Below are 26422 nucleotides of genomic sequence, written 5' to 3' on the forward strand. Positions count from 1 at the left end.
ACCGAAGAAAAGTTCTTGGCGTTGGACACAAGCTGCAGATGCCTGGACGAGCAGCTATCCCTGTACGCGGCAAGGATAGCCGCGGTCGTGCAACACAAGTCCGTGAAATTACGGCAAGCACGCCGTGGCGCAGCAGTTTGGATCTTGTATGGTCTTATTCGCGCTCCCAAGCGTACTTTGGAGATAATATTACTACCTCGCCGAGCTTTGTCGACCGACGCTGGCGCGGCCCTTCCGAAGCGGGCGCAGAGATCGAGGCTGGGTACCACCCCGAGCTTAGCGAGTGGCGCACGAGTGCGGTTTCCGGGGGAGATGCCTCATCGGGCGAGGAAGACACCTACTTCGACCAAGCGCGCGTACGCGATCGAGTCACCACTTCGCTGGAAACGGAGCAGTATTGGCGTACGCTGCACGACGAGCAAGACCTTGATTTAGAGCGCGGCCGGCCCATGCACAAGACGGAGCGTAAAGAAGGCTTGCGTGATGGCCAGGATGAGAGTGCGAGTGACAGCAGTAGCCGGAGTCGGAGTATGAGCCCCAAGCGTCTTGGGCTATACCCCCGCTCAAACGTCCGACCCCAATACTCTGCTGACGACCATGCACCAAGCTGCCCGCCGCGCGATTCCTCCACGTTTATGAGCACGCGACAGCGCTCTTCTTCGCGGCACCAAACACAACTGCGTTCTGCGGCCCCACAACTGCTCGATCCGTACCGTATCGACGAGCAGGCGCCCTTGCTGCGTGGCAGGAACCAGGTGCCAGTCTACATGAATAGCGTGCGTGATAAAAGCCACGGCCACCGTGTGTCACAGCCTGCGGAAGTTAACGCGCCGAGTTCATATGCGAAAAGCACCTTTTGGCAGACGTGGTTCAATACGGTAAATGCAATCGTCGGCGTGAGCATCCTCTCGATGCCCCTTGCATTTGCAAACGCTGGCTGGGTCGGTGGCGTGGTCATCTTTCTGCTCTGCGGCTGGGTGACTAACTACAGTGGCAAAGTGCTCGTGCGGATCCTCGCGCAGCAGCCGCATTTACACACGTATGCTGACATTGGCAGCTACGCCTTTGGCCCCAAGATGCGGACCTATATCAGTTTCTTGTTTTGCTTTGAGATGTGGATCGTCAGCGTCGCGCTCGTCATCCTCATGGGCGACAATCTCTCTACACTCGTGTTTGGCAGCGTGGGCAATGCGTGGGTAGCGACAGGATCCAAGGTGCTCTGCTTTGTGATTGTGTCGCCCACGTTGCTCATGCCGCTCTCTTTTCTCTCACCAGTCTCGCTGATTGGGATCGTGAGCATTCTCGTGCTCTTTGTTGTGATTATGATCGATGGCGTGGTCCAGAAACACGCGCCGGGCAGTCTATGGGAGCCAGCACAAACATTTTTTTTTTCTTCATGGACGCGAATGCCCATATCGTTTGGGCTCGTCATGGCTGGCTTTTCCTCGCATCCTGTTATACCCTCACTCTACCGCGACATGAAAGATCCCAGCCAGTTTGACAAAATGCTCGATCTTGCGTATCTCACCGCGGCTGGACTGTACTTCTCTGTGGCCACAATTGGCTATCTTATGTTTGGCAGCGCGGTCTCTGACGAAATTACGCGCGACTTGGCAAGCACGGCTGGATACCCCTATCTGCTAACGAGCTCGGCGGTGCTGCTCATGACCATCAACCCGATGACCAAGTTTTCACTCGCACTGCGCCCAGTGTACACGTCTGCAGAGCGCTGGCTAGGCATCCTCGAAGGCGTCGTTGCTGCCGTTCCGCGCCCCTCGGAAAATAGCCAAAGTATCGACTCGCGCGAGGAGCCTGACTATGCTGCGGCCGCTGCTTCTGCCATTGGCGATGCACGCGTGCCTGTTTCAGAGCCACGCAGGCGAATAATGGCTGCACTGGTCCGTACAGGCCTCGCTGTAAGTGCGTTGCTTGCGGCGATCATCGTGCCGAACCTGGAGCGTGTGATGGCATTCCTCGGCGCATTCCTCACTTTCAATACGTGTATTCTCGGGCCGCTCCTGGCGAACATGACCCTGTTCCGCTCGAAGCTGTCGAACTTTGCTCTCGTGCGCGACTTGCTCATTTTAAGCGGCACGTTTGTCCTCGCCATGGCCGGAACGCTCGGCGCACTGTGGCCAAGTCGTACGTAAGCGTATAAAATGCAGTACAAGGTACACTGTCTATGTAATTGTAGAGACGACGTGCGGATTCGCACGCTCCGCCCACCACGCATTCTTTGGCATAGGCGGGGCGTGCACCGCTTCGAGATGCGTGGCAACCGAGTCAGACGATGCAGAAGAAAACGTCAGATGCCGGGCGAGTTTGTTGCCGTCCGTGGGAAGAAGCACGCGGGGCCCAAGGGCCGAGTCGCGCTTTGCATGCTCCAGCTTGGCGGCATGCTCCAGCTCTGCGTTGCCTTCCACCGAAGTAATCTCGGTCGATGCCGTGCCGTATGAGTTGTGTTTCCAGCTCCTCGGTAAATCGTTGGAGAAGCGCGCAGATACGGGGAAGGAGGAGCGCGAAGAGCTGGAAGCAGCGTACACGCCCAATTGCGCGCCGGACGGTGCATTTACCGGGGGCGCAGGCTCCAAAAAGCCAGACGCATACATTGCCAGGGGCGACGGCGTGCGTGGCTTGTGCCGCAGCGCCACCTCCTGGAACTTGGCTGCGTCCATGCTGTTGCGGTGGTTTTCGAGGAGCATGGGGCTCGCGCCGGTGCTCGCAGCCTCTTCGGACACGGCGTGGTTGAGCGCAGTGGCAAATTCCACCTCGCCAAACAGGCCAGTGCTGTTTGTATGTGCACTGGACAATGGGTACCGTGGATCTTCGTCTTGGAGCCACTCCTCGAGCGCCGTCACCGAGGGAGCGTGCGGCTGAACCGGGAAAATTTGTGCGAGTGACCCGTCGCGAGACGCCTCCAAGTACGGCTCCATGACTTCGCCAATGGACGCGTACGAATAAGAGGAAATGACCGTCGACTGAGTGGCAGCACGGCGCAGCATTGTGCGCTGCGACGGCAGCTCGTAGACTTCATCTTTCTCGGACGGATCGCTTGCAACCATGCTCGACTCTTGCCACGCCGTGATGCGCTCCTGGAGCAGTGTCTCGCGGTCCACAGGACTGCGCTCCTTAGCCAATACAGCCGGGGGTGGCGCGCTTGGCATTGCAGGCTCCGGCTCCGGCTCGTCATTGTACATTCCCACATAGTACGCTTCGTTCCAGTCCATGTGGGGCGATGCCTGGGATCCATGGGAGCTCGAGTCGTACTGGAATCGCATCGTTCCGCGTCGCGCCATGGGAAGCTCTCGGTCCGGCAGGCCGATCGAGCCTTCCTGCGAGTCGAGGGAAACTCGACGGCTCGAGCGACCCGTTCGGAACTGGGACGGAAGGCGAGAAAGGACAGTTTGGCGCCGTGTGCTGAGACGCTTGGAGCGCATGCGCGAGAGCGAACGCTTGTACTTGGACGAGAGGGTGCGGTTCGGGGGCGAGTATGTGTCGTTTGGCGTCGCAAGATCCTTGGGCTCGTTGGGGTTGAGCGACCATTGCACATTGGGCTCATCTGTGTTTTCTGCGCCCAAATACGGAAATCGTGTATCGTCAGCTTTCGCAGTGAGCATTGGACGCAGATTGTCAGGGACGCTGTGGCGCAGGAGCAAGAGCGTCGAGTCAGACTCGCCCGTTGGGTGCTTGTCGTCTGCCTTGGATGCTTCCTCAGGAATATTAAACAATGTATCGATTGTATTCTCCTCGTCATACATTGGCTCCATGTACATCTTTTCCGATGCGCCGTCCGTGCTGTACAATGCTGCTGTGCCTGCATGCTCGATCGATGCTTGGCGCTTCAGGCGCCAACTACGCCGAACAATCATACCGGATATGAGTCCCAGTGTGATAATGAATAAAATACCGCCTCCCAGTCCAGCTGAGAGCCCTACAATGAGCGGAACATTTGTGCCGGGCATGATGGGTGTGAAATAAGAGTGCCTGCACCCAGATAAGAAACGAAGTAGGGGACCGCGCCCGCGCGGAAAGAAAAGAGTTCGTGAGAGTGAATAGGTTGGTGCAGTAAAGAAAGTCTGCCAAACGCGCGCGTAGGCAACCAAGCACGCAAGCGCATCGGCGTAGATTGTAGAAGTTGAATGTGCACGGACCAGATCAGGATCGGGGTCGATGATCGGGTGGAATTTGCGTGCATAGCTTCTCCACATCCGGGTCCATGCAGCTTCGGAATTCGGTGCTTGCGGGTGCGTGCTTTGCACTCGTGTGCTGCGCGGCGGCAGACACCTCACATGTGCTTACTCCTGAACTTCTAATAGAGGCGGCGCGTCCCGGGACCGGAATTGTGAATCACGAAGGTACGCAAGTCATTGTTCCCGTCTCCTATGCGTCTACGCAGACGGGCAAAAAAAGCAGCGACCTCTACCACGTCCAGCTGAATCACACTGCGCGCGATCCGAAGAGCGCTGCTGCTCGTGTAGCGCAAAATACTTCAGAGGAGAGTGCGTTTCTCGATGAAACATCGTTTGCGTTCCTTGCCAACAAGACACTGTTTACGTGCTCGCTCAAAGCAGCGTGCAAACCCGTCAAGCTGCTCGACGTGCCTGTCCGCATTGAGAACTTACGCAGCGTGCAGCATGACAATGACACGACGCTTGTATTTTCCGCTACTGTGTATGAAGATGGCTCGCTCGAGGGCGCGGCAAGTGCCGAAGAAAGCGAGGCGCTGCACAATTGGGAGAAGCATTACAAAGTCTATGATGACTTGATGGTGCGCCATTGGGACCAGTGGCTCTACCCCAAGCGAAAAACGCAACTCTTTTCCGTGGACGTGGCGAAGGACGAGCATGGCGTGTGGCACAACACCAGCGCGTTCCGCAACATGATGGGGGGCACAAGGCTAGAATCGCCCGTAGGACCTCTCGGTACCGCGCAAGACTTTGCAGTCTCGTCTCGCTATTGCATCTTTACGGCCAAGGACCCTGATATGAACCCTGCTTGGCACACGAAACAGAACTTGTACCTCGTCCCGCTGCGCGGCGGCCCAGCACCGCGCAAAATTACGCGCGACGGCCGCGGCTGGGTGGGCAGCCCCGCGATATCCCCCGACGGTGATACCATTGCATTTTTGCAGCAGTACAGAGATGGATTCGAGAGCGACCGCAAGATCGTGCAGACCTACTCGATCCGCGCCAATGCGCAAACCGAGCAGTACAGTGACTGGCAGCTGTCGCCTGACGCTCTCACATTCTCGCGCGATGGGCGTACCTTGTACATTAGCGTGCCCGAGCACGAGCAAGTGCGTCTATACCGCGCACCGTTCCACGACGGCAAGCTCGGTGCACGCCGCGCACTCGTCGAGCAAGGCGGAGTGAGTGGATTTGCTGAGCTTGCAGACGAAAGCCTGCTCTACACGCTCTCTTCGTTCGATCACCCCAACGATCAGTTTGTGTACAAAGACGGCCACAGCGAGCGCTTAACCGACTTTTTTGGCGCAGACGACCGGTACAGCCAGCTGGACCTCGGCGCAACAGCAGAGCAGTTTGACTATATCGGTAGCGACAATGTCACAATGCACGGCTGGATCGTCCGGCCGCCAGGAGACACGGACAAGAAGCTGCCGCTCGCGGTGCTAATTCACGGCGGTCCCGAAGGCGATTGGACTAATGCGTGGTCTACGCGCTGGAACCCCAAAGTATTTGCTGCCGCTGGATTTGTTGTCGCCATGCTCGATCCCTCTGGATCCACGAGCTTTGGGCAGGATATGACAGCACGTGTCCTGCAGCACTGGGGCGATCGCGTCCTGAAAGATGTGCTGAAAGGTGTGCACCACGTCTTGGACACGCAGCCAAATGTCGATAGGCAGCGTGTCGTGGCGGCAGGCGCGAGCTTTGGCGGTTACATGGTGAACTGGATTCAAGGACATAACAATGACTCGCTATTCAAAGCACTCGTCACACACGACGGCGTGTTCAACACAGAGGCAAATTGGTATACTACCGACGAGCTCTACTTCCCTGAAGCTGAATTCGGCGGCATGCCCTGGACGAACAAGAATGGATTTGGCCAATTCAGTCCGCACCACCATACGGGCAACTGGAATACGCCGCATTTGATCGTGCATGGCGGCCGTGACTACCGTCTAGACCCTGCCGAGGGCATCGCTGCATTCAACACACTGCAGCGCCGCGGCGTGCCTTCCCGGCTTCTCTTTTTCCCGAACGAGGGGCACTGGGTCACGGATGCAAAGAATGCATTAAAATGGCACCATGAAGTAATTGGATGGCTGGTCCAGTGGTCCGCTCGGGATGCAGCGCCTGCATACCGCACGGCCCCTCGGATGATGCACTTCCAGTCGACGCCGTAGTCGTAGTAGCCTCCACAATCACAAGCACGTGCATTACCGCCCGACGCGTCGCCTGAGCTGGTTCCGCGACGATGCTGTACGTGGACAAATATCGTCCGAAAGCGCTCAGCGAACTTCAGTATCACCCTGAGCTTACGGAGCAGTTGGATGCACTTGCGGCAAGCGACGATTTTCCGCATGTGCTCTTCTACGGACCGACGGGTGCCGGGAAAAAAACCCGCATTGCGTGCCTGTTAAAGCAGCTGTACGGCCCCGGCGCACTCAAGGTACGTGGCGAGACACCACTCACGACAGCTCAAAGTGGACCAGCGTGTGTTTCTGAACCCCAGCAAGCGCAAAATCGAAGTGAATTTGATCAGCAGCAACTACCATATTGAAATCACGCCGAGGCACGTTTTAGCGCTGACACTAACCTCCAGCGACGCCGGCGCCTATGACAGACTGATTATCCAGGATATTCTTAAAGAAATTGCACAGACGCAGCAAGTGGACCAAAATGCAGCACGCAAATTCAAGATCATCGTGATCAACGAAGCAGATTCCCTCTCCCGCGATGCCCAAGCCGCGCTGAGGCGGACCATGGAGAAATACATGGGAAATCTGCGTCTTATCCTCTGTGCAAACAGTACATCGCGTATCATTGCGCCTATCCGGTCGCGGTGTCTGTTGTTGCGCGTTGGCGCGCCGAGCGACGCGGATATGTCGCGCGTGCTCCGCTCTGTAGCGAAGCGTGAAAAATTTCATCTTGGCGACGATACCGCGCTGCAGGTCACACAGAACGCAGGTGGGAATATGCGCAAAGCATTGCTTGTCCTCGAGACCCTGCGTGTCCAGTCGCCTGACTTGAGTGGCCCCGTGAGCATTGCGCAGCCCGATTGGCAGACATACTGCGAGCGCACGGCCGATATGATATTGAGCGAGCAGACACCTGCCCGTCTGCTTGCCGTGCGTGGCCGCCTCTACGAACTTTTGGTCCATGCTATTCCAGCCTCGCTCATTTTCCAGACACTCACCGACTATTTGGTGAAGCGCGTAGACGACGCGCTTCGTGCGAGTATTGTGGAGAAAGCCGCATATTACGTACGTGGCCTACCGTGCTGACAACAGGAATTACGAAGTGCTACTGGCAACAAGCCCATATTCCATCTCGAGGCATTCGTGGTGCAAGTCATGTACCTCCAAAAGTCCCTGCTGCTGGGCATGGATGTGGAGGCGTTCAGGTAGCGGTGCTGAGATTTTGGACGCTTTGTCATAAGCACGTGCCGGGCAATAGCTCGGCGCAATCCTTGGACGGGTTGACGGGCAACTTGCATGTACACGCGCCTGCCTCGCATTCCTGTGTTTGGTCGCGCCATGTCATCACAACGCAAGTCGGTAACTAGAGATACGCTGAATCCCCATGTACTCGAGGTTGAGTATGCTGTGCGCGGCGAGATTCCCATGCGGGCAGCCGCGCTCGAGCAAGACCTCGAGAATGGCACGTCCAAGCTGCCGTTCGATTCTATCGTCTGGTCGAACATTGGCAATCCCCAGCAGCAGCCAAATCTTGCGCAGCCGCCGCTGACATTTTGGCGCCAGGTGGCCGCTCTGACAGAGTACCCTGCGCTACTTGATGCTCCGGCTGATATTCGCGATAAGCTGTTTCCTGTAGATGCACAGCAGCGGGCGCGCGAATTGGTGGAAGAAGTTGGTAGTGTCGGTGCCTATACAGGATCCAAAGGTATCTCGCTTGTGCGCAAGCGCGTTGCCGAGTTTGTCGAGAAGCGCGACGGCTACCCCGAAGATTTCGAAAACATTTACCTCACCGCCGGCGCATCCGCCGCCATTGCGACTCTTTTCCACATTTTTTTCCGCCAGGATATCGACGGTGTGTTGATTCCCATTCCTCAGTACCCTCTGTACACCGCGACATTAACTTTGCTTGGCGTCGAGGCGATCCACTACAATCTGCAAGGGGACCATCATTGGGATCCCTCTTTGTCAGACATTCAAAAGTGCATCAAAGATGCGCGAGCGCGCGACGTTTGCCCCCGCGCGATTGTCATCATCAACCCGGGCAACCCCACAGGCGCATGCATGCCGCTGAGCCAAATCCAGGACGTGATCCGAGTGGCCTACCGTGAGAATTTGGTCATCTTTGCCGACGAGGTATACCAGGCGAATGTGTACCAAACCGAGTGCCCTTTTGTGTCCTTCCGCAAAGCGCTGCTGGACATGAGCAAAAGCAGCGATCCAGAGGAGCGCGCGATGGCTGATTCAGTCGAGCTTGTATCGCTGCACAGTATCAGCAAGGGTATGAGCGGCGAATGTGGACGCCGCGGCGGCTACTTTGAGCTGACCAATATCGACTCCGAAGTTGAGGCGCAGATAAACAAGCTGGTGAGCGTATCGCTGTGCCCGCCGGTGCAGGGCCAAATTGGCGTAGACTTGCTGGTAAAGCCGCCCCAAGAAGGGGACCCAAGCTACGAGCTCTGGCACAAAGAGTACACCCATATTTTCGACACGCTGAAAGCTCGCTCGGAGACCATGGCCACGAGTTTCAGTAAACTACCTGGCCTCACCATTGAGCCTGCCATGGGGTCCATGTATCTGTTCCCCCGGCTCCATCTCTCGAAAAAAGCGTGGGAGGCCGCACGGGAAAAAGACAAGCAGGTTGACGAGTTTTACTGCCGCGCGCTGCTGGACGAGACGGGAATCTGTGTCGTTCCAGGCTCTGGCTTTGGCCGCATGCCCGAACAGCTACAAGATGGCTCCAGCTACTCCTACTTCCGCACTACGGTCCTAGCAAAAGCAACCGATGAGTTTATCGCACGTTACGGCAAGTTCCACCGCGACTTTGTCCAGCGCTACGCATAAATGCATCGCTGCACGCCTATTAAGGAGCATGCAGCCATAGAAAATAAATACACGTGATTGGTCAGAATTTGTACACGCTGCAGTCACGCATGCTATGCAGGGTCGGCACCATCGGTCCGCTTCGTCACGCTCGTCCATTGCCTAGCTGCCATGTCGGACCGCACTGAGACGGGCGATACGAATAAGTCGTGGCGGAACTGCCCGACACCTCCTTCTTCGGGAGGGGGGGACGTTACGATACCAAGCAGCAAAAAACGAGACTTGGCGCATACTACTGCCGAGCACGAAGACAGCACGCAGCATACCAAACGCAGATGCAGAACATCCAAGCCCTACACGGGAATACTCACACCGCCAAGCACACGAGGACGCCGTATGGTGGACAGGCTTGGCTCTCAAATTAATAAAAACGCTCACGCACCTTCCCAACGCGACACGCTGCCGAGCCGCTGGGGAGAGGAAGCGCCGGATACGCCGACCGTGTCTCGGAACGAGAACAAACGCACACATGCACTTTCTGCTGACGTATACCCTATTCGTGACACGCCGCACAATCCTTTTATCGAGGGTGGACCTGCCGATATAGGCATGACAGGGCCGAATGGTGCGCAAGCAAGCAGGCGCGCTGCTGCGATGCCGTACCATTCGGCCGCAAAAGCAGTGTATGTGTTTCGTGGGCAACGTGTACGGCGTACCGATCAGGACAGTGCACGGGCATCGGAGGTGAGTGGTACAAGCTCGCCAATAAAGCCGCGTCTGCTTTTTCCGCCGCGCAAACGCACAGCATGCGCAAACCGATCCGGCATTGCGCCTCCTTCGCGATCATACAACAGTCCTTCGCTCGAGTTGGTGACGCTCGGCAAGGGCAAGGCGTGCGAGAGCGCGCTTCCGGTGCCTGATACAGAAGCGGCGTGGCTTGCTGGAAGTGTACCCGTGCTTCCTAGACCGCAGCGGCAGCGGCCGGCGTTGCCGCGCACGAACCTGGAGCTCCTGGCCAAGTTGGAAGATGTGGACTGGAGCACGGACGAGGATTCACAATGTGATTAGGCAAACGCAGGAGGATTTGCGCAGGTGCATGGCGCGCGCTGTGATACGTACACAGCGTTGCTTTCCGCTTTTAATTATGTACGATAGCGTCTTGTAGTATTATCCACTTTGGTTACACAGCGGTGGTGCCTTTGAACCTCCACAATGTCGTTTGCAGAAGTCAAGGCGAAGCGCAAGGCACGCGACTTCTTTTCCACGCAGGCGCATATGCGAGCAAACGAAGCAAACAAAGCAAACGATACTCCCTATGCCCACGCGCTGCAAGGCACGTCGCTGTATGTAGTCCACACCGAAAATTATGGGCGTGGACTTGCTGTAGGAAGCGACGCCAAACCTGGGGACGTACTGCTGCGCACGACTCCACACGTATCAGTCCTGCACACGAACCAAGTCCAGGATCGATGCTACTACTGCTTCCGCAAGCGCCCAATACCGCTGGTATGCACAGGCTGCAAATTCGCGCGGTACTGCTCAGTAGCGTGCCAACAGGATGCATGGGACGCTGCGCGACATTGCGACGAATGCGGTGCATTGCAGCGCTGGGCATCTGCAGCGCGCGATGCGGGACAGGCATCTGTCGATCCAGGTGCAGATGTACGCGCACTTGCCCAAATGTTATGGCAGCGTCGACATCACGGAACGCATTCAAACTGGTGGCAGCAATACAGCGCAATGGAAGCGAGACCGACCGAGGATGCGGATGCGGCGCAGCTTGCATTCCAACTCGCACGTTTTGTGAGCATGGATGCTGACCCTGCGACGTCGCTGCGCGCGTTTGAATGCCCCGATGCCGAGTCGCTATTATCGATGATTGGCGCATATACCGCGAATGCATTCATGCTCTCCGATCCGCAGCTGGACCCTATCGGGGTAAGCATCAGCCCTGTTGCGGCACTGTGCAATCACAGCTGTACACCAAACGCCGTCGTGGTATTTCCTTCCAGCTCCTCTTCGCGTACGATGCAGCTTGTCTCGCTCAAACCGATCCGCTCAGGCGAACAAGTATGGACATCGTACGTGGACTTGATGGACACGTATGCTCACCGGCAACACATGCTGCAGGCACGGTACATGTTTACATGTTCGTGTCCCTTGTGCACGCTTACTACCTGCGGTGCGCCCCACTGGACGGATCCGCGAACAAGCCTATGGTGTCGCGTGCCGGGGTGCCGCGGATTCGTTGCCACGCCGCGCCTGGATGCAGACCGAAGCGATACGGGTGCATGCAATGTGTGTGCAAAGCAAAGTACCCTGCGCGGTACTTTGGCCTTGCATACGAGATGGCAGGCCGCCGAGGCGCTCGCAGAAATGGCACAGCACGATGCGGCCGCGATACCCTACACAAAGCTCCTGTCCATGGTAGCGTGGCTCAGCGAGCTAGTCCCACCTGCGAATACACTGCTATGGCGTTTGCTCTACACCATGCACCTTCTTGCGATCGAGCGAGCACAAACGGACGCGTCGAGCTGGGGCGATGCGGCGCAGCTGACCATGCTCTTGTGTGCGGGCGCACAAACGTGTGCCAACAAGTCCGATCCGGAGAGTGCAGTATACCCCCGTGGCCATCCAGTCCGTGCGATGCTGCTCACAACGCTCGGAAAACTGCTTGTGCAAGTTACAAGTGTGGCTGAGGTGCGGCGTACGCCGCTGTTTTCGGGAGCGCCTGCGCTTCCGGCCGACGTTGCACAAACGGCATGGTTGGCACAACAGGCACTGCAACAAGCGCTTCAAGAGGCGACTATTGGTTTCGTGCATGGTGATATTGTAGATATGGCGCGTGCTGCACTCGCTACAGGGTCATAATAAACGGTCCTTGGCCTGTTCTGGTGCTGGCTCTTTTGGCGGCTCCAAGTCGCCGAATCCCAAATTTTCCATACTCTCGACCTCCATAAGTTGACTGCATGTAAGTTGTATACCGTGCACACGTACTTGTCCATGCGGCATTTCAGATACGCTTTGCTTAAATGACGGCATGCGCCGTTGTTGTTTTTATTCTCTTTCAAGCACGCCATGTACGCGCGCATCTGCGTCGTGCAGTCGCCTCTTATAAGTACCATTTTAAACGTACCAAAATGGTCCAGCGGAAACGAGCCCCGCTCAGGAGGAAGCACCTGGAAGTTGGTAAACGACGCCGGACGCCCAAAGGACATGGCACGAGAAATGGAAAAGGTGGAGGCTTTGCGCTCTTGCGACGATGCGGTCGAAAAGCACACAACAGGCCGCGAAAGCGGACGGGATTGTGCTCGACACGGGTGCCTCGCATGTCTGTATCGCTTGTGTACCGACGCATGGTGCACCGCATAGCTGGGCCATGCCCAACGCGATTGCACGGACGCGCCCCGGCGTGCGGCGGCAAGTGTTGGTCGCCGACCAAATCGAGACCGCGTGCATGGACTACGGCGGACTCCAGCTGCGCCTTCCGATCGACCGCGGATTTGTTGTAGATTGGGCAGCGCAAAAGAATGTATGGGATCGCGCGATTGCGGTTGCTCTTGGGATGAAAGACGCGCCGGCGTACGACTCGTTTGGCGCATTCGAAAATAGGATCGTGATCGTCACAGAACCGTACTTTGCACTTCCCGAGCAGCAGCGCGCATTTGATGCACTTATGTTTGAATGGTACCAAGCAGACGCGATATGGCGCACGATACGTACGTCTACAGTAAAGCTTACCCCAGCCGCGCAGCTCGCTCCGTTCGCCGAGCTTGGAGAGAAACAACGCCCGGAGGCGGTGCTCGTGGTCGATTGTGGGCACAGTTATACCCATGCAGCCCCAATCGTACACGATCGTGTACAATGGAGCGCAGTGCGGCGGTATGTACGCGGCAGTGCTGACACACAGCCTCGATGTGGGTGGAAAAGTGCTCACGAGCCTCTTAAAAATGATGTTTTCTTTCCGCCAGTGGAATATGATGGAGGAGACGTACCTTACCGACAAAATGAAGGACACATCGTGCTTTGTCGCGGCACGCGCATACGATTCCGAACCCCGGCCGGTACAGGATACTGCGCCGCACGACTGGAGCTTTGCGCAGCTGGTCGAGCTATTCCATGAAGATCCGGAGAATGGCGTGCTGCAGCAGTATGTGCTCCCTGACTATGCACGCCCTGAAGACGTCGCAGATCACAAGACCAAGTACGGCTACGTGGTTTCGGGGCCTGGTGCACTACATGCCACTGTTCCAAGCACCGACGTGGAAGAGGTTATGCTGGACAATTTCATTTGCGCCGACACGCAGCAGCGCCAGCCGATCGGCGCAGAGCACCAAGTCCTGCGCTTGGGCCAGGAGCGGTGCCAGGTGATGGAAACGCTGTTTGCGCCGCAGCGAATCGGACTCACGCAGGGATCGCTTGCGGAACTCATCGCAGATGCAATCCAAAACACACCTGAAGAGGTCCAACCTGCGCTATGGGCGAATATTCTGCTCATGGGTGGGACGGCAAATGCCAAAGGCCTGCGTAGACGGCTGGCGCATGAACTACGTATGCTTGCGCCGGACGATGTCCCTGTCTCTGTGCACATTGCCAGGGATCCTGTTTCGGCGCCTGTCCATGGCGCTGCGTCGCTTTTGCAAGCCGCGCCAAATTCAGCTGCAGGACGCTTTCTCGCTTCGCATCTCATGACAAGGGATGCGTGGTACAGCGCTGGCGGCAGCTCTGTCGTACCTGGCGAGCGCGCAGGTACGAAGCTGAGCGACGCGCGCTTCGATGGATGGAACGCAGGGATGGTGTAAATAGCCCAGTTACACAAAAGACGCTATACACCTACAGGGCTCTATTTAGCACACACCAGACTTGGCAATGCTAATCTGGCTCTTGGGCTTGCCGCTGCCGGTACCCTCGCCCTCGATGGCCTTGACAACGTCCATGCCCTCGACGACCTCGCCAAAGACGACGTGCTTGCCGTCGAGCCAAGGAGTAACCACAGTGGTGATAAAGAACTGCGAGCCGTTGGTGTTGGGGCCAGCGTTGGCCATAGACAGCAGACCAGGCTTGCTGTGCTTCAAGTTAAAGTTCTCGTCAGCGAACTTGGCACCGTAAATCGACTTGCCGCCGGTTCCGTTGCCGGCGGTGAAGTCACCGCCCTGGAGCATAAAGTCTGGGATGACACGGTGGAAGTTGGAGCCGGCGTAGCCAAAGCCCTTCTCACCAGTGCAAAGCTCACGGAAGTTGGCGGCGGTCTTAGGGACCACACTGTGGGTTAGTTATACCTCACACACGTACTCGTCAAAGAGCTTGAACTTGATGGTGCCGAAAGGAGCACCGTTCTTGGTAATGTCAAAGAAAACGTTAGACATGGTTTTAGATGTAGCTGCAAATTGACGGGCAAAGGAAGGGGCAAAAGCCATTTGTCTGATAAGCGTAAGAACAAAAAAAATGGCGTTGCAACACCAACACGTACACGTTACAACGTATGAACAACCGTGTACGGGCGGTAAGGGTGTGCTTTTTATAGGTCAACCAGTGCCGTCCGTGCGCAACTTCCACACCGCAGCCTCGGGCAATTGTTTCTATGGGCTTCTGTGATCATCACGTGGCGCCGCGCGGCGCCAGTGCCAGGTACTCTCGCCACGCGGACCTGCACGGGCGCGGCAGGATGCTGGGTCAAGCGACAAAAGTATCGCAGGCCTCGCAAAGCAGCTCATCTGTTACAAATGCAGAGGGCCATACTTCCGATATGAGTAAGCCCATGCTCAAGCAGCGCAGTCGCACCCTTCACGGAAGTGCACGTACTGAGACAATGGGTAAAGAGAATGCGAACAGGCTGGTGCAAAACCTCGTGTTCGATGTAGTAAAGCCGGACGAGCTTCGCGCAGCGCAAGCGATAGAATCCGCATTCTTTCCGCGCGAGGAAGTGTCATCCTTGGAACAGCTGATCCACCGACAGCAAGAGGCGCCGCAGCTATTTTTTGGTGCTTTTGTCCCACTGACACAGCCCATAGCGGGGCCCTTGTCCGTGACATTAGAGGGACGGCGCAAACTGATTGCGTTTTGCTCGGCAACGATTGCTCCGGCTGATGTAGTGCGTGGAATGTATGCGACGTCGCATTCGCACCTCGCACGCGTCGTATGCATCCATGACTTTTGTGTCGAGAGCGGAAACAGGCGGCAAGGGATCGGGACAAGTTTGATGAGCAAGTTCTTGGCGAGGTTACGTGCGATGGTGGAAAAAGACCCCGCGGCGCATCCGTACGAAGTTGTCTCGGTCGTATGCCCTTACAGACGGATCCCATTCTTCGAACACTGCTACTTTAGGTTCCGCGGCGCGAGCTACTTGCCCAAAGGGATAGACCCCTGGTTCGAACTGCGCCTGGAGTTGCAAAATCCAACTCGTCAAGAAGCAGCGTTTGCCGAGGCAGATATTGCGGCATGGAAGGATGCGCGCGCTTCCTGTGTAAATACGCGCGACTTTCATCCGTACAAGAATGCCCAGCACACGAGCAGCTCTGATGACAAGGCGGGCTCCCCTCTTTTCCTTCAGGGCACGAAGGGTAACCATGATCTGTCTTCATCGGCCCAGTGGGGTTTGGGAACGTATTCCGTGTCTCCGACTGAAAATGAAAATTCTATAAATACTGACCAAGTCCTTTCTGAGCTGCTGGCCAAAGGCAACATCAGCAACGGCCTTGCCCGGGATCTCGGCCTTCCGGCTACAAATGGCCACGATGCAGCAAGGACGAACCCTGGAAAGCCATTGTCGGCCATCTTTGGTGAAGCAGTCGCTGCAAAGACGGCGTCGGAAGACTCTATTGCCGCTCTTGTCGCTCGCATTGTGAAGCGTGCCGATAACCTTAATATTGCACGTCTGTACTGCCCAAACGGACAGTGTGATTGCCAGATTTTCGCACCCGAGACCGCGGAATGGGTAGTCAAGGAGCTGGGCCCATTGTCCGATGTGGATGCGGAGCAGAATTCTGGCGAGACACCCAACTTGGATACGGAGGAATTTCATGATCGAAATAGTGCGCCGTTTGTCAATGCACCGTGGGTTGGGCCATCGTTCGACAGCAGCCCTGGTCCCTCAATCGGTCCGGTGCGTGGGTTTTGGTATGTTTCGAGCCCGATGAAGCTCTATAATGTCTCCTTCTCCAAGAATGTTCGTTGGAGGGTTCCAGAGCCGACCATGTCGCGGAGCTCGTCGCGCCGCGAATCCGGCTCCTCTTCCGACCACAAGCGCGAAAGATCTTTGCGTGGCAACTTCAGCAACCGCAAAAATACACTGCAGCCCCTCGAGCCACTAAAGCAGGAGGCAAATATGCCCTGGAGCCTTGAGCTGACACCCGGCGAGGAAGTACTTTTGAAGTTTATCATGTGCCCGGACTGCTCGTGCGGACCGCTTGGGTTTATGATACTGCCCGAGAAATGCTCTGTGGAAGCGCTAGCGGGCCAGGGGTATAGCGAGCAGGGATGCTACGTTGCTGCACATCGACTATGTTACGATCTCTAATGCCGTAGTAGTAACACCTTTTCTACTGGACTCGCTAGATGCTTAAAGGCACATCTATACATTGCTATCCCAACACATGGGCGCATGGTCTAGAGGTATGATTCTTCTTTAGGGCTTGACTTTAAAAGTGAAATCCATAGAAGAGGTCCTGGGTTCGATTCCCAGTGCGCCCCAAATGGTTTACTTTTTGGTCTCGCGTTTAATAAGCACTTGGTTTGTGCAACGCAAATGGGGCCAAAATGCGATTTGCGCTGGTTTTCACCGGGCAGCCAAATTGCACTGCAATTTTTTTTTTGGCTACTCAGGTAGGCAAGATTGATAGCTATATAGTCTACTCCTCCTTCTCTGCGATCTCGTCCTCACCATCTTCGCGCTCATCCTTGTACACACCCTGGAAGGTACGAAGGAAAATACGCCACATAAGTACGTACCAGAAGATGTTCAACAGGAGCAGCAGGAACAATGGCGCAAAGACGTGGCACTGCATCCACCAGACCAGCCAGTAACCCTTGAAAGGATTGAAAGTGCGCGCATAGGCAGGGATCAAATGATAGTGCATGTATACCGAATGGATTGTCTTTGCGCTCAAATAGATGCGGAAGTAGGTCCAAATGCACATGAAGCATACATACACAATGCTGGTCGACACAGTGAACTGCAAATAGTTCAACATCTTGGAAATGGCAAGGAATGTATCGGGAATATCCATGCAAACGAACACGGTGGTTCCAATCATGGTCAGGTTGATGAAGTACGACCAGCCGATGAGCCAGAGCGTGACGAGGTGGTGTGCAATCAGCTCGTAATAGTCCTTACGCGGGCGCTCAAGACCCAATAGCATGACAAACGCCTGCTGCAGCCAGTAGCTTCCTTGCAGTAAATAGTACACCTTAGCTTCGGGGCGCAAGACCCAGTGAGGATACTGGTACCACAGATGCTCCAGGTTGTACCACCAGCTGTCCTGGAACGACATCACGTAAAGTCCAAACACGCTAGCAAGGCCCCAATAAAAGAGCGCATATCCCTGTTCTGCAAAGCGGACCTGCTTTACCTCGGTACGGAGTCCCAAGTATGCTCCCAGCGGCTTGAAACAATACACAGTAAGCAGCTGGCGGAGGAAACTGAAGACGATGACAAAGTATGCAATGAAACAGAGATCTAGCCATCCTTTGCCGTACCGCAGCAATGGAGACTCGTTCGGGAACAGGGCCGTATGTACAGATTGGAAGAAGAGACGCATGCGCGTCAAGAAGGCGTTGTCGACCGAATACGTCGGCGGCGGCCCGTACAAGGGATATGTCGCCTGCTTCATAAGCACATCAGATTCAGGCAACCGGTATGAGAGGGACAAGAATGGCCTGAATGGGTTCCAGCTCACAGGAACAAGATATTCCCATGCAAAGTAGGCGAGGACCACCAAAAGTGCCAGCTTGAACGCCGACGTTGGCGACACAAGCCAGCGGGATGTGTACATATCGCTAAAGAAACCATTTTTCTTTTCGCGCACTACCCTGTCAGCCTCTTTGGCACTCTTCTTTGCGACTTGCGGAGGCATCAGGGATGGAAGGAGAAGGAAACCGATACGCCAAGCAGCGCGCTGGCCATAGGTTCGCACACGCCCGATTTATTTACTACGCACCTACATCGATCACATGAAATCGGGCTTCTTGTGGTCCAACCATGTCCGCCACGGAATCCGCGCCAGGGGCTTCACCGGGCCCACCGCCAGGCCCGCCGCCAGGGCGACCTCCGCGTCCCCCACTGCGGTCCTCTGCAGCGACCGTACCGGAACCGCCGCGAGAGCCTGCGCCATCAGCTCCCGTGCAGGCACCGCTATCGGTAAAAGATAAAGAAAAAATGGTTGGTGCGTATTGCTGTTCCTACTTACTCTATCCAGCACGGGAACACAATCAGTTTTACCAGCAATTGGAAATTGATAGGGTGTTGATGGTGGCATTCCGAATGAACCCATACGATGTCTTGGATGTCACGTATGAGGCTAACGAAAAAGATATTCAACGCGTGTTCCGCAAAAAAAGTTTGTTGCTTCACCCCGACAAAGTCACGGACGACGTGGAGCGAGCAAAAGAGGCATTTGAACTACTCAAGGATGCGGCATCTCTGCTCCAGGATGAAACAAAAAGACAGAGACTTGACGAGACCGTGCGCTCCGCACGGTCCTTGGCGCTTAAAGAGCTTGGCCTCTCGATGCGGATGGACCAGCTTGAAATAGAGAAAGAGCAAGCGCCGGGGGGTAAGCTGCACGATATCGTTCCAAGCTTCTCTGACCGAATCAAGCGGTGTACAAAGCAGCTCATGCTCGACGACGAGCTAGAAAAGCGCAGGTCGATCCGTTTGAAGCAAGAGGCCGAGTTTGAGGCACGCAGGCAGCGCGACCAGGCAGAAGAGGTGCTCAAACGTAAAGCAGAGGTGGAGCAAGAGTGGGAGAGTTCTAGAGAGAACCGGGTCCAGGGCTGGCGGTCCTTCCAAAAAGGGTCCTCGAAGAAGAAGAAAAAACATACCAACGTGTTGGGCTAACACTGTATTATCTTTGTAGAACATAATGAATTACAAACGCTGCTGACTGTATACTGCAGCAAGTTGCGAGAGTGCTGCTTTGTAGCACGGCACGTACTCGTCCAACGCTGCATTTTTCGTCTTTTCCGTTTGCACACGGTCCAAGTGATTCGCTTCGCGAAGCATGCGCTTAAAGTGGTATACTTCCTGCTCCTCCACCAGGCTCCAAGCGTCGCCGACGCGTCCTGCGCGCGCTGTTCGGCCCACCCGGTGAATATACTTGGCGATATCCACGGGCACGTCGTACAAGACCACATGCCGCACTTCTGGCAAGTCAATTCCACGCGCAATGAGATCCGAGCACACCAACACATCGATTTCTCCCTGCTGGAACTGGCGCAGGATTTTCGCGCGTTCGACAGCACTGAGGTCGCTCGAGTAGTACTGTACATGCAAACGCCTTGTCCCTTGGCGCTTCGCCCAGTCGTCCTCGAAGAAAGAGACAAGGCGAACAAGACGATTCGCGGCATCGACACTCTTGGCAAAGACCAGTGCATGGTGTACCGGTTCGTGCTCCGGGCCGACAGGCGCATGCAAAAGTCGGAGAAGCTGCAGCACCTTGTTACTGGTTTCTGTGACGATCATGTATTCACGTAGCCTTGCAGGCGTCGCGAAATGCTCGCCCAGTGCGTCATTTCGTGGCTGCTCCCCGTCGCGCACACTAATATAGCGCGCATTGCGCAGCTGCAATGCATCCATCTTGGAAAGATCACGCGTAAGCGTCGCAGAAAAAAGCAGTTTCTGGACGCTCTGTGCCGGCGCTTCCAAATCGTCCTGCGCCCATTTGATGTGGTCTGTCTTGAGTTGAAGCTCAGGTGGCGCATACGTTTGCAGCACAGGCGGCGGATTACTCGGCGCAAGCGCGTGCAGCAGGGTCGGCACCCACTGCTGGAATGACTGGCCGAGCAAGCGGTCCGCCTCGTCGACGACCAAGAACCGCAAATGCTGTAATGTAAGGCCCGGTGTGCCGCGCAGATGGTCGACAAGCCTACCCGGTGTCGCGATCAAGATGTCCACATTGCTGCCGAATCCATCGTCTGTGCTTTTTACAAGCTGTTTTTGTTCATGGCGCAAACTGTGGTTGCCTGTGACGACTGCGGTACGCAGTCCGCTTCCTCTGCCAACCGCGTCAAACGTTTCGCCGACTTGGAGGGCGAGATCACGGGTGGGGACAAGGACCAATGCGCGGAGCTGCACAAGCGTGCGTGTGCGCAAGAGCTCTATAATAGGTACAGTGTATGCGAGTGTTTTCCCACTGCCTGTAGGTGCAGAGACGCAAAGATCACGGGGCGGGTTGTACGGCATATACATGCTGCTCTCTGCGTGTGCATCGAGCAGAATGGGGATTACGGATGCTTGGACGGCAAACCATTCTTTGATCCCGAAATCGGCAAGTCGCTGCTTGACCGCACGACTGACAGAGATGCCGTTGTAAAGGGCGGGATCTGTCGCATTGTCCCACGCATCGTCCAAGTCTTTAGTCTTTGCCGCATCCACCACAGTCGGGTGCGCCAGTGCCGATGGGATACCGAGCGATGCAAGCATTGCGGGATCCAATGAACTTGTGTTTCTTGGTTTAGGAAAGCGGAAGAGGTATTCAGGCTCGGCTGCGGCGCTCTGCTGTACAGGATCTGCCTGCAAAGGGTCGGCTGCGATCGACTCTGGTAGCGCTGCGGCAGGTTCAGATTCTGGGGTATCTTGCTGGTGCTCGTCCTGGTCGGTGTCGCTCGTAGTAGGGGTGTCATCTTCTGATTCCTCCTGCATGAAAGCGTCTTTTTCATGCTCCGAGTGCGTCGGACTGGCCGCTTGGCATTTGGTTTTTGGCACGGAAGGTTTCCGCGACTTGCGCCGCAGCTTTTTTGCCTTTAAATACCGTTCCTTGGCGCGTGTCTTGCTCTTGGCCGCGCTTGCGCCGCGCGCCTCAGGACGGATGACAGCCATCACCACCGTCGTCGCCTTGGTCTGTGGTGCGCTGCACAACTTTTGTGCATTGCTGACTCAGCGGACCGTCGGCTCCGCGCGGGCGCGCCATGCGCTTTGGCCTTCTTCACCTTCGGTTGCCGCTAGCCTGTCACCATGTCGAACAAAGCGAACGTGATGAGCAATCGTGAGTACGATGCATTCCTTAAAGAGCAAAAAGCGGGTGCATTCAAGCTATGCGATCCTGTCGTGCGTGGTACGTTTTGCGTCGGCACGCTTACCACAGAATTTGTCGAGTGCTCTAAAGGACGGTTCATTTCAGTTGCATGGGCATGCAGGGCGCAGAACAAGAAGATGTATGATTGTCTTCAGTACCAGTACGTGGGTATGTGAATGCACTAACACGAAAAGTCTTAGCGACGAGACGCTAAAAGAAGCGGAGAAAGCGTACCTTGCACGGACCCGTGTTGATGGCAAGCGTATAATGTAGCTCTGTAGCTTGATACCCCCTTTTTACACGCCGCTCACGCTTGCCACTCACGCTCGTCTCCCAGCGCTCGCTTCGTCGCGCGACTGCACGCGCCTAGCCACGTGGCTACAGGCTCTCCACATGAGCGCAAGTGGCGTGAAATGGAACGAGGCACTGCCATTTTCAACTCGTGCGTGTTTCCTCTCACGCCGCCATGTCCACTTTTACGCGAGCCGAGATTGCGAAGCACAACAAGGCTTCCGACTGCTGGGTCACATACAAAGGTCGTGTATACAATATAACCGAGTTCCTCGAGGACCACCCAGGCGGAGAAGAGGTGGTTTTGGAATATGCAGGCAAGGATATAGCCGAGATCATGTCGGACCCGTTGTCGCACGAGCACTCGGCGAGTGCATACACGATGCTCGACGAGTTTAGGATCGGAAATCTTAACTTATCTGAGCGACGCGCGCTGGCCGACGAGCTTGAGGTCAAAGCGAGCGGGAAGCTGCCCGCGGAGTTGACAGAGATGGACATCACGGACGACTTTGAGCCGGACGAAACCGACACACGCAGGGACTTTACGGAGAACAAGTTTCTGGACCTGGAGCAACCACTGATTCCCCAAATGTGGTACTCCTCCTTTACGAAAGAGTTCTACCTGGAGCAGGTGCACATTCCACGTCACAAGAAGGACTCTGCGCGTCTCATGCCGTACGCATTCTTGGAAATGTTTACTGTGACGCCTTGGTACGTGGTACCGATGCTCTGGCTTCCGCTTGCCGCGGCCTTCTTCCACGTTTCCACCATGCAGTTCCGGGAACAGCTGTCTGACCTGGGCAGCTGGAGCGCGAATGCGTGGTCATATACCTTTGCGTTTAGCGGTTACACCTTTGGGATCATATTTTGGACGTTTTTAGAGTACATTTTCCACCGGTTCCTCTTCCACATGGACTCGCTTCTCCCGCGGAACCAGACCGCATACCTTATTCACTTTTTGCTGCACGGCATCCACCACTTTTTGCCCATGGACCGCTACCGATTGGTCATGCCGCCGATTCTCTTTGCGGCACTTTCTTTCCCGATGCTCTACTTGGCGCACACCGTCTTTCCCAAGGCCGTTGCAAATTCTGTCATTGCAGGCTCGTATTCCATGTATGTGGTGTACGACACGATGCACTATGCAATGCACCACACTAAACTTCCCGCCTATCTGCGCGAGCAAAAGAAGTACCACCTCGAGCACCACTATAAGAACTACGAGCTTGGATTCGGTGTCACGAGCAAACTTTGGGACATTTTCTTTAGCACGCTTTTGTAATACATAAGGGTTAGCCGTCATTACTGCTGGTGCTGCGCAAGCATCTCTTTTGTCCACTCGCGCGAATCGTGTACTGCATGCGGTAATGCATGCGTAATACCTTTTACGCTCATGCGCACACCTGCCTGGCCTCCTGTGAGCGTGTGCAGCGCTGTTGGGCCAGCGGCAGAAAGCGCAGAAAGGAGCGCATCCGCGTGCATCGACGGCACACGCACAATTCCTTCCACGCGCGCGCCGTTGCTCCCGACGTAGAGTATGTCTACAGAAAATGCACCACCCACAATCCCGTGCGTTTCCTGCAACGCGATGGTGATGCCTTCGCGCAGCGCGAGTTCCGACGGCGCATGCACGGGCTTGCGCTTATCGATGCCAATAAATGCGAGCGTTACGTAGCGGTGCTCGAAATGCGAAATATTTTTGCGCTGCGTCGTAGCGCGCGCTTTTGCATCAAGCACGTCTTCTTCCTGCCCCTCTTCTGTGGCAAAGAGCGACTCGAGCGCAGCGAGGTAGCTTTGAAACTGGCGGATCTGCGGCGGGGTGATCCGCATGAGATCAAACGCGATCGCGGCGGGCACCTTTCCCCCCTCTGCACCCATGCGTGCAAACTTGGGGTAGCGTTGGGAAAAGTGCGTGAGCAAGAGGTGCTGCGCTCGCATCCGCTGAGCGACGTGCATGGCCTGCCCAATCGTGCTATGGCCTTTTTGTTCGGCAAGTTCCAGCTCGTCGTTTTGCATGGTCGCCTCGTGGATCAGCACTGTTGCATCGCGTCCTGCTGCGACCAGTGCATCGGACGGCATCGTATCGCCGGAAAATACAAGTTTCCAGCCAGCCTCGTGCTCGACGACGAGGCCGTAGCAGTGGCCCGTGCGGTGCACCACAGGCGCCGTGCGGATCGAACGCAGGTGCATTTGTGCTTTGGCGGCACCGACGTGCTTGGCGGCGTGTGTATTTGGCTTGCGGCGCTCGCTGCCATTCTCAGGATCCACGCCGTGCTGGTAGTCGATCCATTCATTGTCCACAAGGATCACGCCGTGCTCCTCGCCAAGGCCCAGCGCCTCCACGCGGTCGTACTCTTGCAAGCAGAACCGCGTGTAGTTGTTCGCAAACACGTACAGCGGCTTTTCCGGCCGCATTTCCAGCCTTTTTCGCTCCAGCAAGAGCCGCGCGACCCCCATATGATGGTCTCCGTGGATATGACTCACAAAGATCATGTCGAGATTTCGCAGAATCGTCTCAATGCCCTGACCATCGCCCCATCCTTTCGTGCCGGGGCCAGCACTGCGCGCAAGCTGGAAATAGGTGCCTTCTCCTGCATCCAGTACCATGTACCCTTGCTCTGGTATACGCACCAGCGTGCTCAGCACGTTGCGGTACTTGCTCGGCGCCGAGCTGCCGGTGCCGAGTGTTGTAAAGAGAAGGCTGTCTGCAGCACTCTGTGCGCCGCCTCGCTGGGGCACATTTTGTGCGTCGCGCGCCGCGGCACAGTATACGTCATAAGCAGCGCGCACATCCGCGTCCATCTCTTCTACAAGCTGCTTTTCCATCTCGCGCACTGGCTTGTTGAATACAGGCGCCGCGTCGTTGAGCTGTGTCGGCGGCATGCGCGGTTGGAGGGGGACAACTTGGTCGGGCACGAGCGCGGTAGTGCGCTCCAGAGCGCCAACGGGCTGGCTGCTCTTCAATGTGTAGCCCGGCACGACAAACATGTCTGCATTCAGACGCGACAGGCGCAGCAAAGACATGGCGCTGGACGTGTACGTCAGCTCGTCTGCGCATTGCTCGCGGTTGGCAATCAGGTGGTAGCAAGCGGGGCCAAAGGATGCCATCCATGCCTGGTAGCGCGCGTCCTGTAGTACGGCGTGTGGCGCTGCATGGAGAATAATGTGTGGCGTGCGTTGCTGACTCGGCTCGAGATGTGCATTCCTTGCAAGGGTATATGGTGCGAAGGCATCTTGGGCATCGGGTTGGAGCAGCGCATCGACGTGTGCGGGCGTGGGCAGGTACATGTAGAAAAAGACGGGGCCAGCGCGCGCAGCGCCGACCACTTCGGCACTGGCTACAGTGACCTCTTCGACCGCGTACGTTGGCGTACTGTCATGTTCGCCGTTCTTTTTCTGTGCGCGTTTGGAAGAGCGCGCGTGAAGCCATTGCTTGCGCGCTGCTGGATCCATGGAATCCCACGCTACTGGCCGCTGTATCGTGACAGATTGGCCAGCGGAGAGCTGCGAAAAGCTCGGCCCTGGTGGAATGCCCATAGCTGCCGCGCGCGCCGCGTCAAATTTGCCGCGCTGCGTGCGCGCCGCGCAAATATAGGCAACAACAGGCGCTTGATTCTTTTGCATTGGCAAGAGCGGAGGCCCTGGAAGTGCGTTAACGACGCGCGAGGGCGTGCGCACGTCTTTGTCGCCGTACTTTGTGCCCCACGCATCGGCAATCACCGTCTTGTACCAGTTGTCTGCATCGGCGCCGCATAGCGTGCTAGGACTCCAGCGCGGGTCCCGCCATGGCGCATCCTGTTCATGGTATGCGCCTGGCGCCTGTGTGTGCTGCTTTGCTGCTATCTCCACGTCAGTTCGCACGGCGGGCAAAAGGAGCGGAATGCCCACCACGTCCAGGTACTGGTCCGAGTACACGCTTGTTTCCTGCGCATGCAAAGGAATTTCTTGCGTATGCACACGCATCTGCTCACGCTTGGCATAGAATCGCGTCGCTGCCAAAGTGTACCGCAGGTTCGGCGGACCGTGCAGCGTGATTTCGGAGCGGCCTCCGTCGGCGAGCGTCATCAAGAGGCCAGGCACGCCGCCCATTGTCTCGGATGCAATGCGCGAGAGGAAAATGTGTTCAACGCGCGAATTCGAAGCGCGGCGCTGTGCCGAAATGCGTGTCGTGCCCTCGCCTGCATTGAACATGTATTTGGTCGCATTGCATTGTACGACCAACGTCGGCGCTTCGGGCGTGTCCGAGGTCGGCGGTGCAAGGATGCGAAGCGATATGGTGCTCATAGATCTACGGCCCGCTATGCTGCACAATGTATGCACCAAGCGGCGTACCACAGCAACACAGGTGATACTGCAAGAAGACGTGTCCGCGAATGGGCCACGTCGTCGGAGGATAAAAAAGGCACTGTCACGTGGGAGCGCGTCGAGTGCAACACGGCTAGCTTGGGTGCTCGTCTACAGGAGGGGTGTTTCCGGGCGCATTCTTTCCGACAAACCAGTTCTCGGGCAGCGGCTTTTGCTGTTCGCCGAGGTATAGACGTTTGTAGAGCATGTCTGTAGGTGTCAGTCGCCATCTCGACGCTACGCACAGGACGACACTACCATAACTGGAATAGTGAATGTAAGGACCTTGTCGCGTCAGCATCACGTTTCTAACTCCCTTGTACGTACACGAAGCCGCTGCTGAAAAGGTGTCGCGCTC

The 26422-nt window shown here is 56.3% G+C and overlaps 15 protein-coding genes and 1 non-coding gene across 16 annotated transcripts; 11 read left to right on the forward strand and 5 right to left on the reverse strand.

Annotated features, from left to right (window-relative positions):
• Positions 1–38: 38 nt before the first annotated feature.
• On the forward strand, positions 39–2150 carry MVES1_003567 (uncharacterized protein; the record flags this gene model as incomplete). Its single annotated transcript, XM_056208382.1, has 1 exon — positions 39–2150. The coding sequence occupies one exon, from the start codon at positions 39–41 to the stop codon at positions 2148–2150; it is 2112 nt and encodes a 703-aa protein (XP_056064357.1).
• Positions 2151–2180: 30 nt separating this feature from the next.
• On the reverse strand, positions 2181–3962 carry MVES1_003568 (uncharacterized protein; the record flags this gene model as incomplete). The annotated part of the gene is made up of 1 exon (XM_056208383.1): positions 2181–3962. The coding sequence occupies one exon, from the start codon at positions 3960–3962 to the stop codon at positions 2181–2183; it is 1782 nt and encodes a 593-aa protein (XP_056064358.1).
• A 254-nt stretch (positions 3963–4216) lies between these two features.
• Positions 4217–6364, forward strand: MVES1_003569 (uncharacterized protein; the record flags this gene model as incomplete). Its single annotated transcript, XM_056208384.1, has 1 exon — positions 4217–6364. The coding sequence occupies one exon, from the start codon at positions 4217–4219 to the stop codon at positions 6362–6364; it is 2148 nt and encodes a 715-aa protein (XP_056064359.1).
• A 71-nt stretch (positions 6365–6435) lies between these two features.
• Positions 6436–9220, forward strand: ALT1 (alanine transaminase; the record flags this gene model as incomplete). The annotated part of the gene is made up of 4 exons (XM_056208385.1): positions 6436–6630; positions 6659–7444; positions 7472–7584; positions 7747–9220. 4 exons carry the CDS (start codon positions 6436–6438, stop codon positions 9218–9220), a joined length of 2568 nt encoding a protein of 855 aa, XP_056064360.1.
• A 375-nt stretch (positions 9221–9595) lies between these two features.
• MVES1_003571 (uncharacterized protein) lies at positions 9596–10267 on the forward strand (the record flags this gene model as incomplete). The annotated part of the gene is made up of 2 exons (XM_056208386.1): positions 9596–9882; positions 10054–10267. 2 exons carry the CDS (start codon positions 9596–9598, stop codon positions 10265–10267), a joined length of 501 nt encoding a protein of 166 aa, XP_056064361.1.
• Positions 10268–10411: 144 nt separating this feature from the next.
• Positions 10412–12070, forward strand: MVES1_003572 (uncharacterized protein; the record flags this gene model as incomplete). Its single annotated transcript, XM_056208387.1, has 3 exons — positions 10412–10705; positions 10757–10861; positions 10928–12070. The coding sequence occupies 3 exons, from the start codon at positions 10412–10414 to the stop codon at positions 12068–12070; spliced, it is 1542 nt and encodes a 513-aa protein (XP_056064362.1).
• Positions 12071–12461: 391 nt separating this feature from the next.
• On the forward strand, positions 12462–14001 carry ARP6 (Actin- protein 6; the record flags this gene model as incomplete). Its single annotated transcript, XM_056208388.1, has 3 exons — positions 12462–12918; positions 12946–13081; positions 13110–14001. 3 exons carry the CDS (start codon positions 12462–12464, stop codon positions 13999–14001), a joined length of 1485 nt encoding a protein of 494 aa, XP_056064363.1.
• Positions 14002–14046: 45 nt separating this feature from the next.
• On the reverse strand, positions 14047–14565 carry PPI1 (peptidylprolyl isomerase; the record flags this gene model as incomplete). Its single annotated transcript, XM_056208389.1, has 2 exons — positions 14047–14461; positions 14492–14565. The coding sequence occupies 2 exons, from the start codon at positions 14563–14565 to the stop codon at positions 14047–14049; spliced, it is 489 nt and encodes a 162-aa protein (XP_056064364.1).
• A 299-nt stretch (positions 14566–14864) lies between these two features.
• Positions 14865–16715, forward strand: MVES1_003575 (uncharacterized protein; the record flags this gene model as incomplete). Its single annotated transcript, XM_056208390.1, has 1 exon — positions 14865–16715. The coding sequence occupies one exon, from the start codon at positions 14865–14867 to the stop codon at positions 16713–16715; it is 1851 nt and encodes a 616-aa protein (XP_056064365.1).
• Positions 16716–16793: 78 nt separating this feature from the next.
• Positions 16794–16888, forward strand: MVES1_003576. Its single transcript has one exon. It is a non-coding gene; the product is annotated as a tRNA-Pro (tRNA).
• Positions 16889–17046: 158 nt separating this feature from the next.
• LAG1 (sphingosine N-acyltransferase) lies at positions 17047–18270 on the reverse strand (the record flags this gene model as incomplete). Its single annotated transcript, XM_056208391.1, has 1 exon — positions 17047–18270. The coding sequence occupies one exon, from the start codon at positions 18268–18270 to the stop codon at positions 17047–17049; it is 1224 nt and encodes a 407-aa protein (XP_056064366.1).
• Positions 18271–18572: 302 nt separating this feature from the next.
• On the forward strand, positions 18573–19253 carry spf31 (DnaJ sub C member 8; the record flags this gene model as incomplete). Its single annotated transcript, XM_056208392.1, has 2 exons — positions 18573–18579; positions 18613–19253. 2 exons carry the CDS (start codon positions 18573–18575, stop codon positions 19251–19253), a joined length of 648 nt encoding a protein of 215 aa, XP_056064367.1.
• A 30-nt stretch (positions 19254–19283) lies between these two features.
• DBP6 (RNA helicase) lies at positions 19284–21233 on the reverse strand (the record flags this gene model as incomplete). The annotated part of the gene is made up of 1 exon (XM_056208393.1): positions 19284–21233. The coding sequence occupies one exon, from the start codon at positions 21231–21233 to the stop codon at positions 19284–19286; it is 1950 nt and encodes a 649-aa protein (XP_056064368.1).
• A 135-nt stretch (positions 21234–21368) lies between these two features.
• Positions 21369–21702, forward strand: MVES1_003580 (uncharacterized protein; the record flags this gene model as incomplete). Its single annotated transcript, XM_056208394.1, has 4 exons — positions 21369–21468; positions 21499–21523; positions 21551–21589; positions 21630–21702. 4 exons carry the CDS (start codon positions 21369–21371, stop codon positions 21700–21702), a joined length of 237 nt encoding a protein of 78 aa, XP_056064369.1.
• A 193-nt stretch (positions 21703–21895) lies between these two features.
• SCS7 (4-hydroxysphinganine ceramide fatty acyl 2-hydroxylase) lies at positions 21896–23002 on the forward strand (the record flags this gene model as incomplete). Its single annotated transcript, XM_056208395.1, has 1 exon — positions 21896–23002. The coding sequence occupies one exon, from the start codon at positions 21896–21898 to the stop codon at positions 23000–23002; it is 1107 nt and encodes a 368-aa protein (XP_056064370.1).
• A 20-nt stretch (positions 23003–23022) lies between these two features.
• Positions 23023–26004, reverse strand: MVES1_003582 (ribonuclease Z; the record flags this gene model as incomplete). Its single annotated transcript, XM_056208396.1, has 1 exon — positions 23023–26004. The coding sequence occupies one exon, from the start codon at positions 26002–26004 to the stop codon at positions 23023–23025; it is 2982 nt and encodes a 993-aa protein (XP_056064371.1).
• Between the last annotated feature and the right edge of the window lie 418 nt (positions 26005–26422).

This window comes from Malassezia vespertilionis, chromosome 8 (genome assembly GCF_029542925.1).
Source record: "Malassezia vespertilionis chromosome 8, complete sequence".
NCBI lineage: Eukaryota > Fungi > Basidiomycota > Malasseziomycetes > Malasseziales > Malasseziaceae > Malassezia > Malassezia vespertilionis.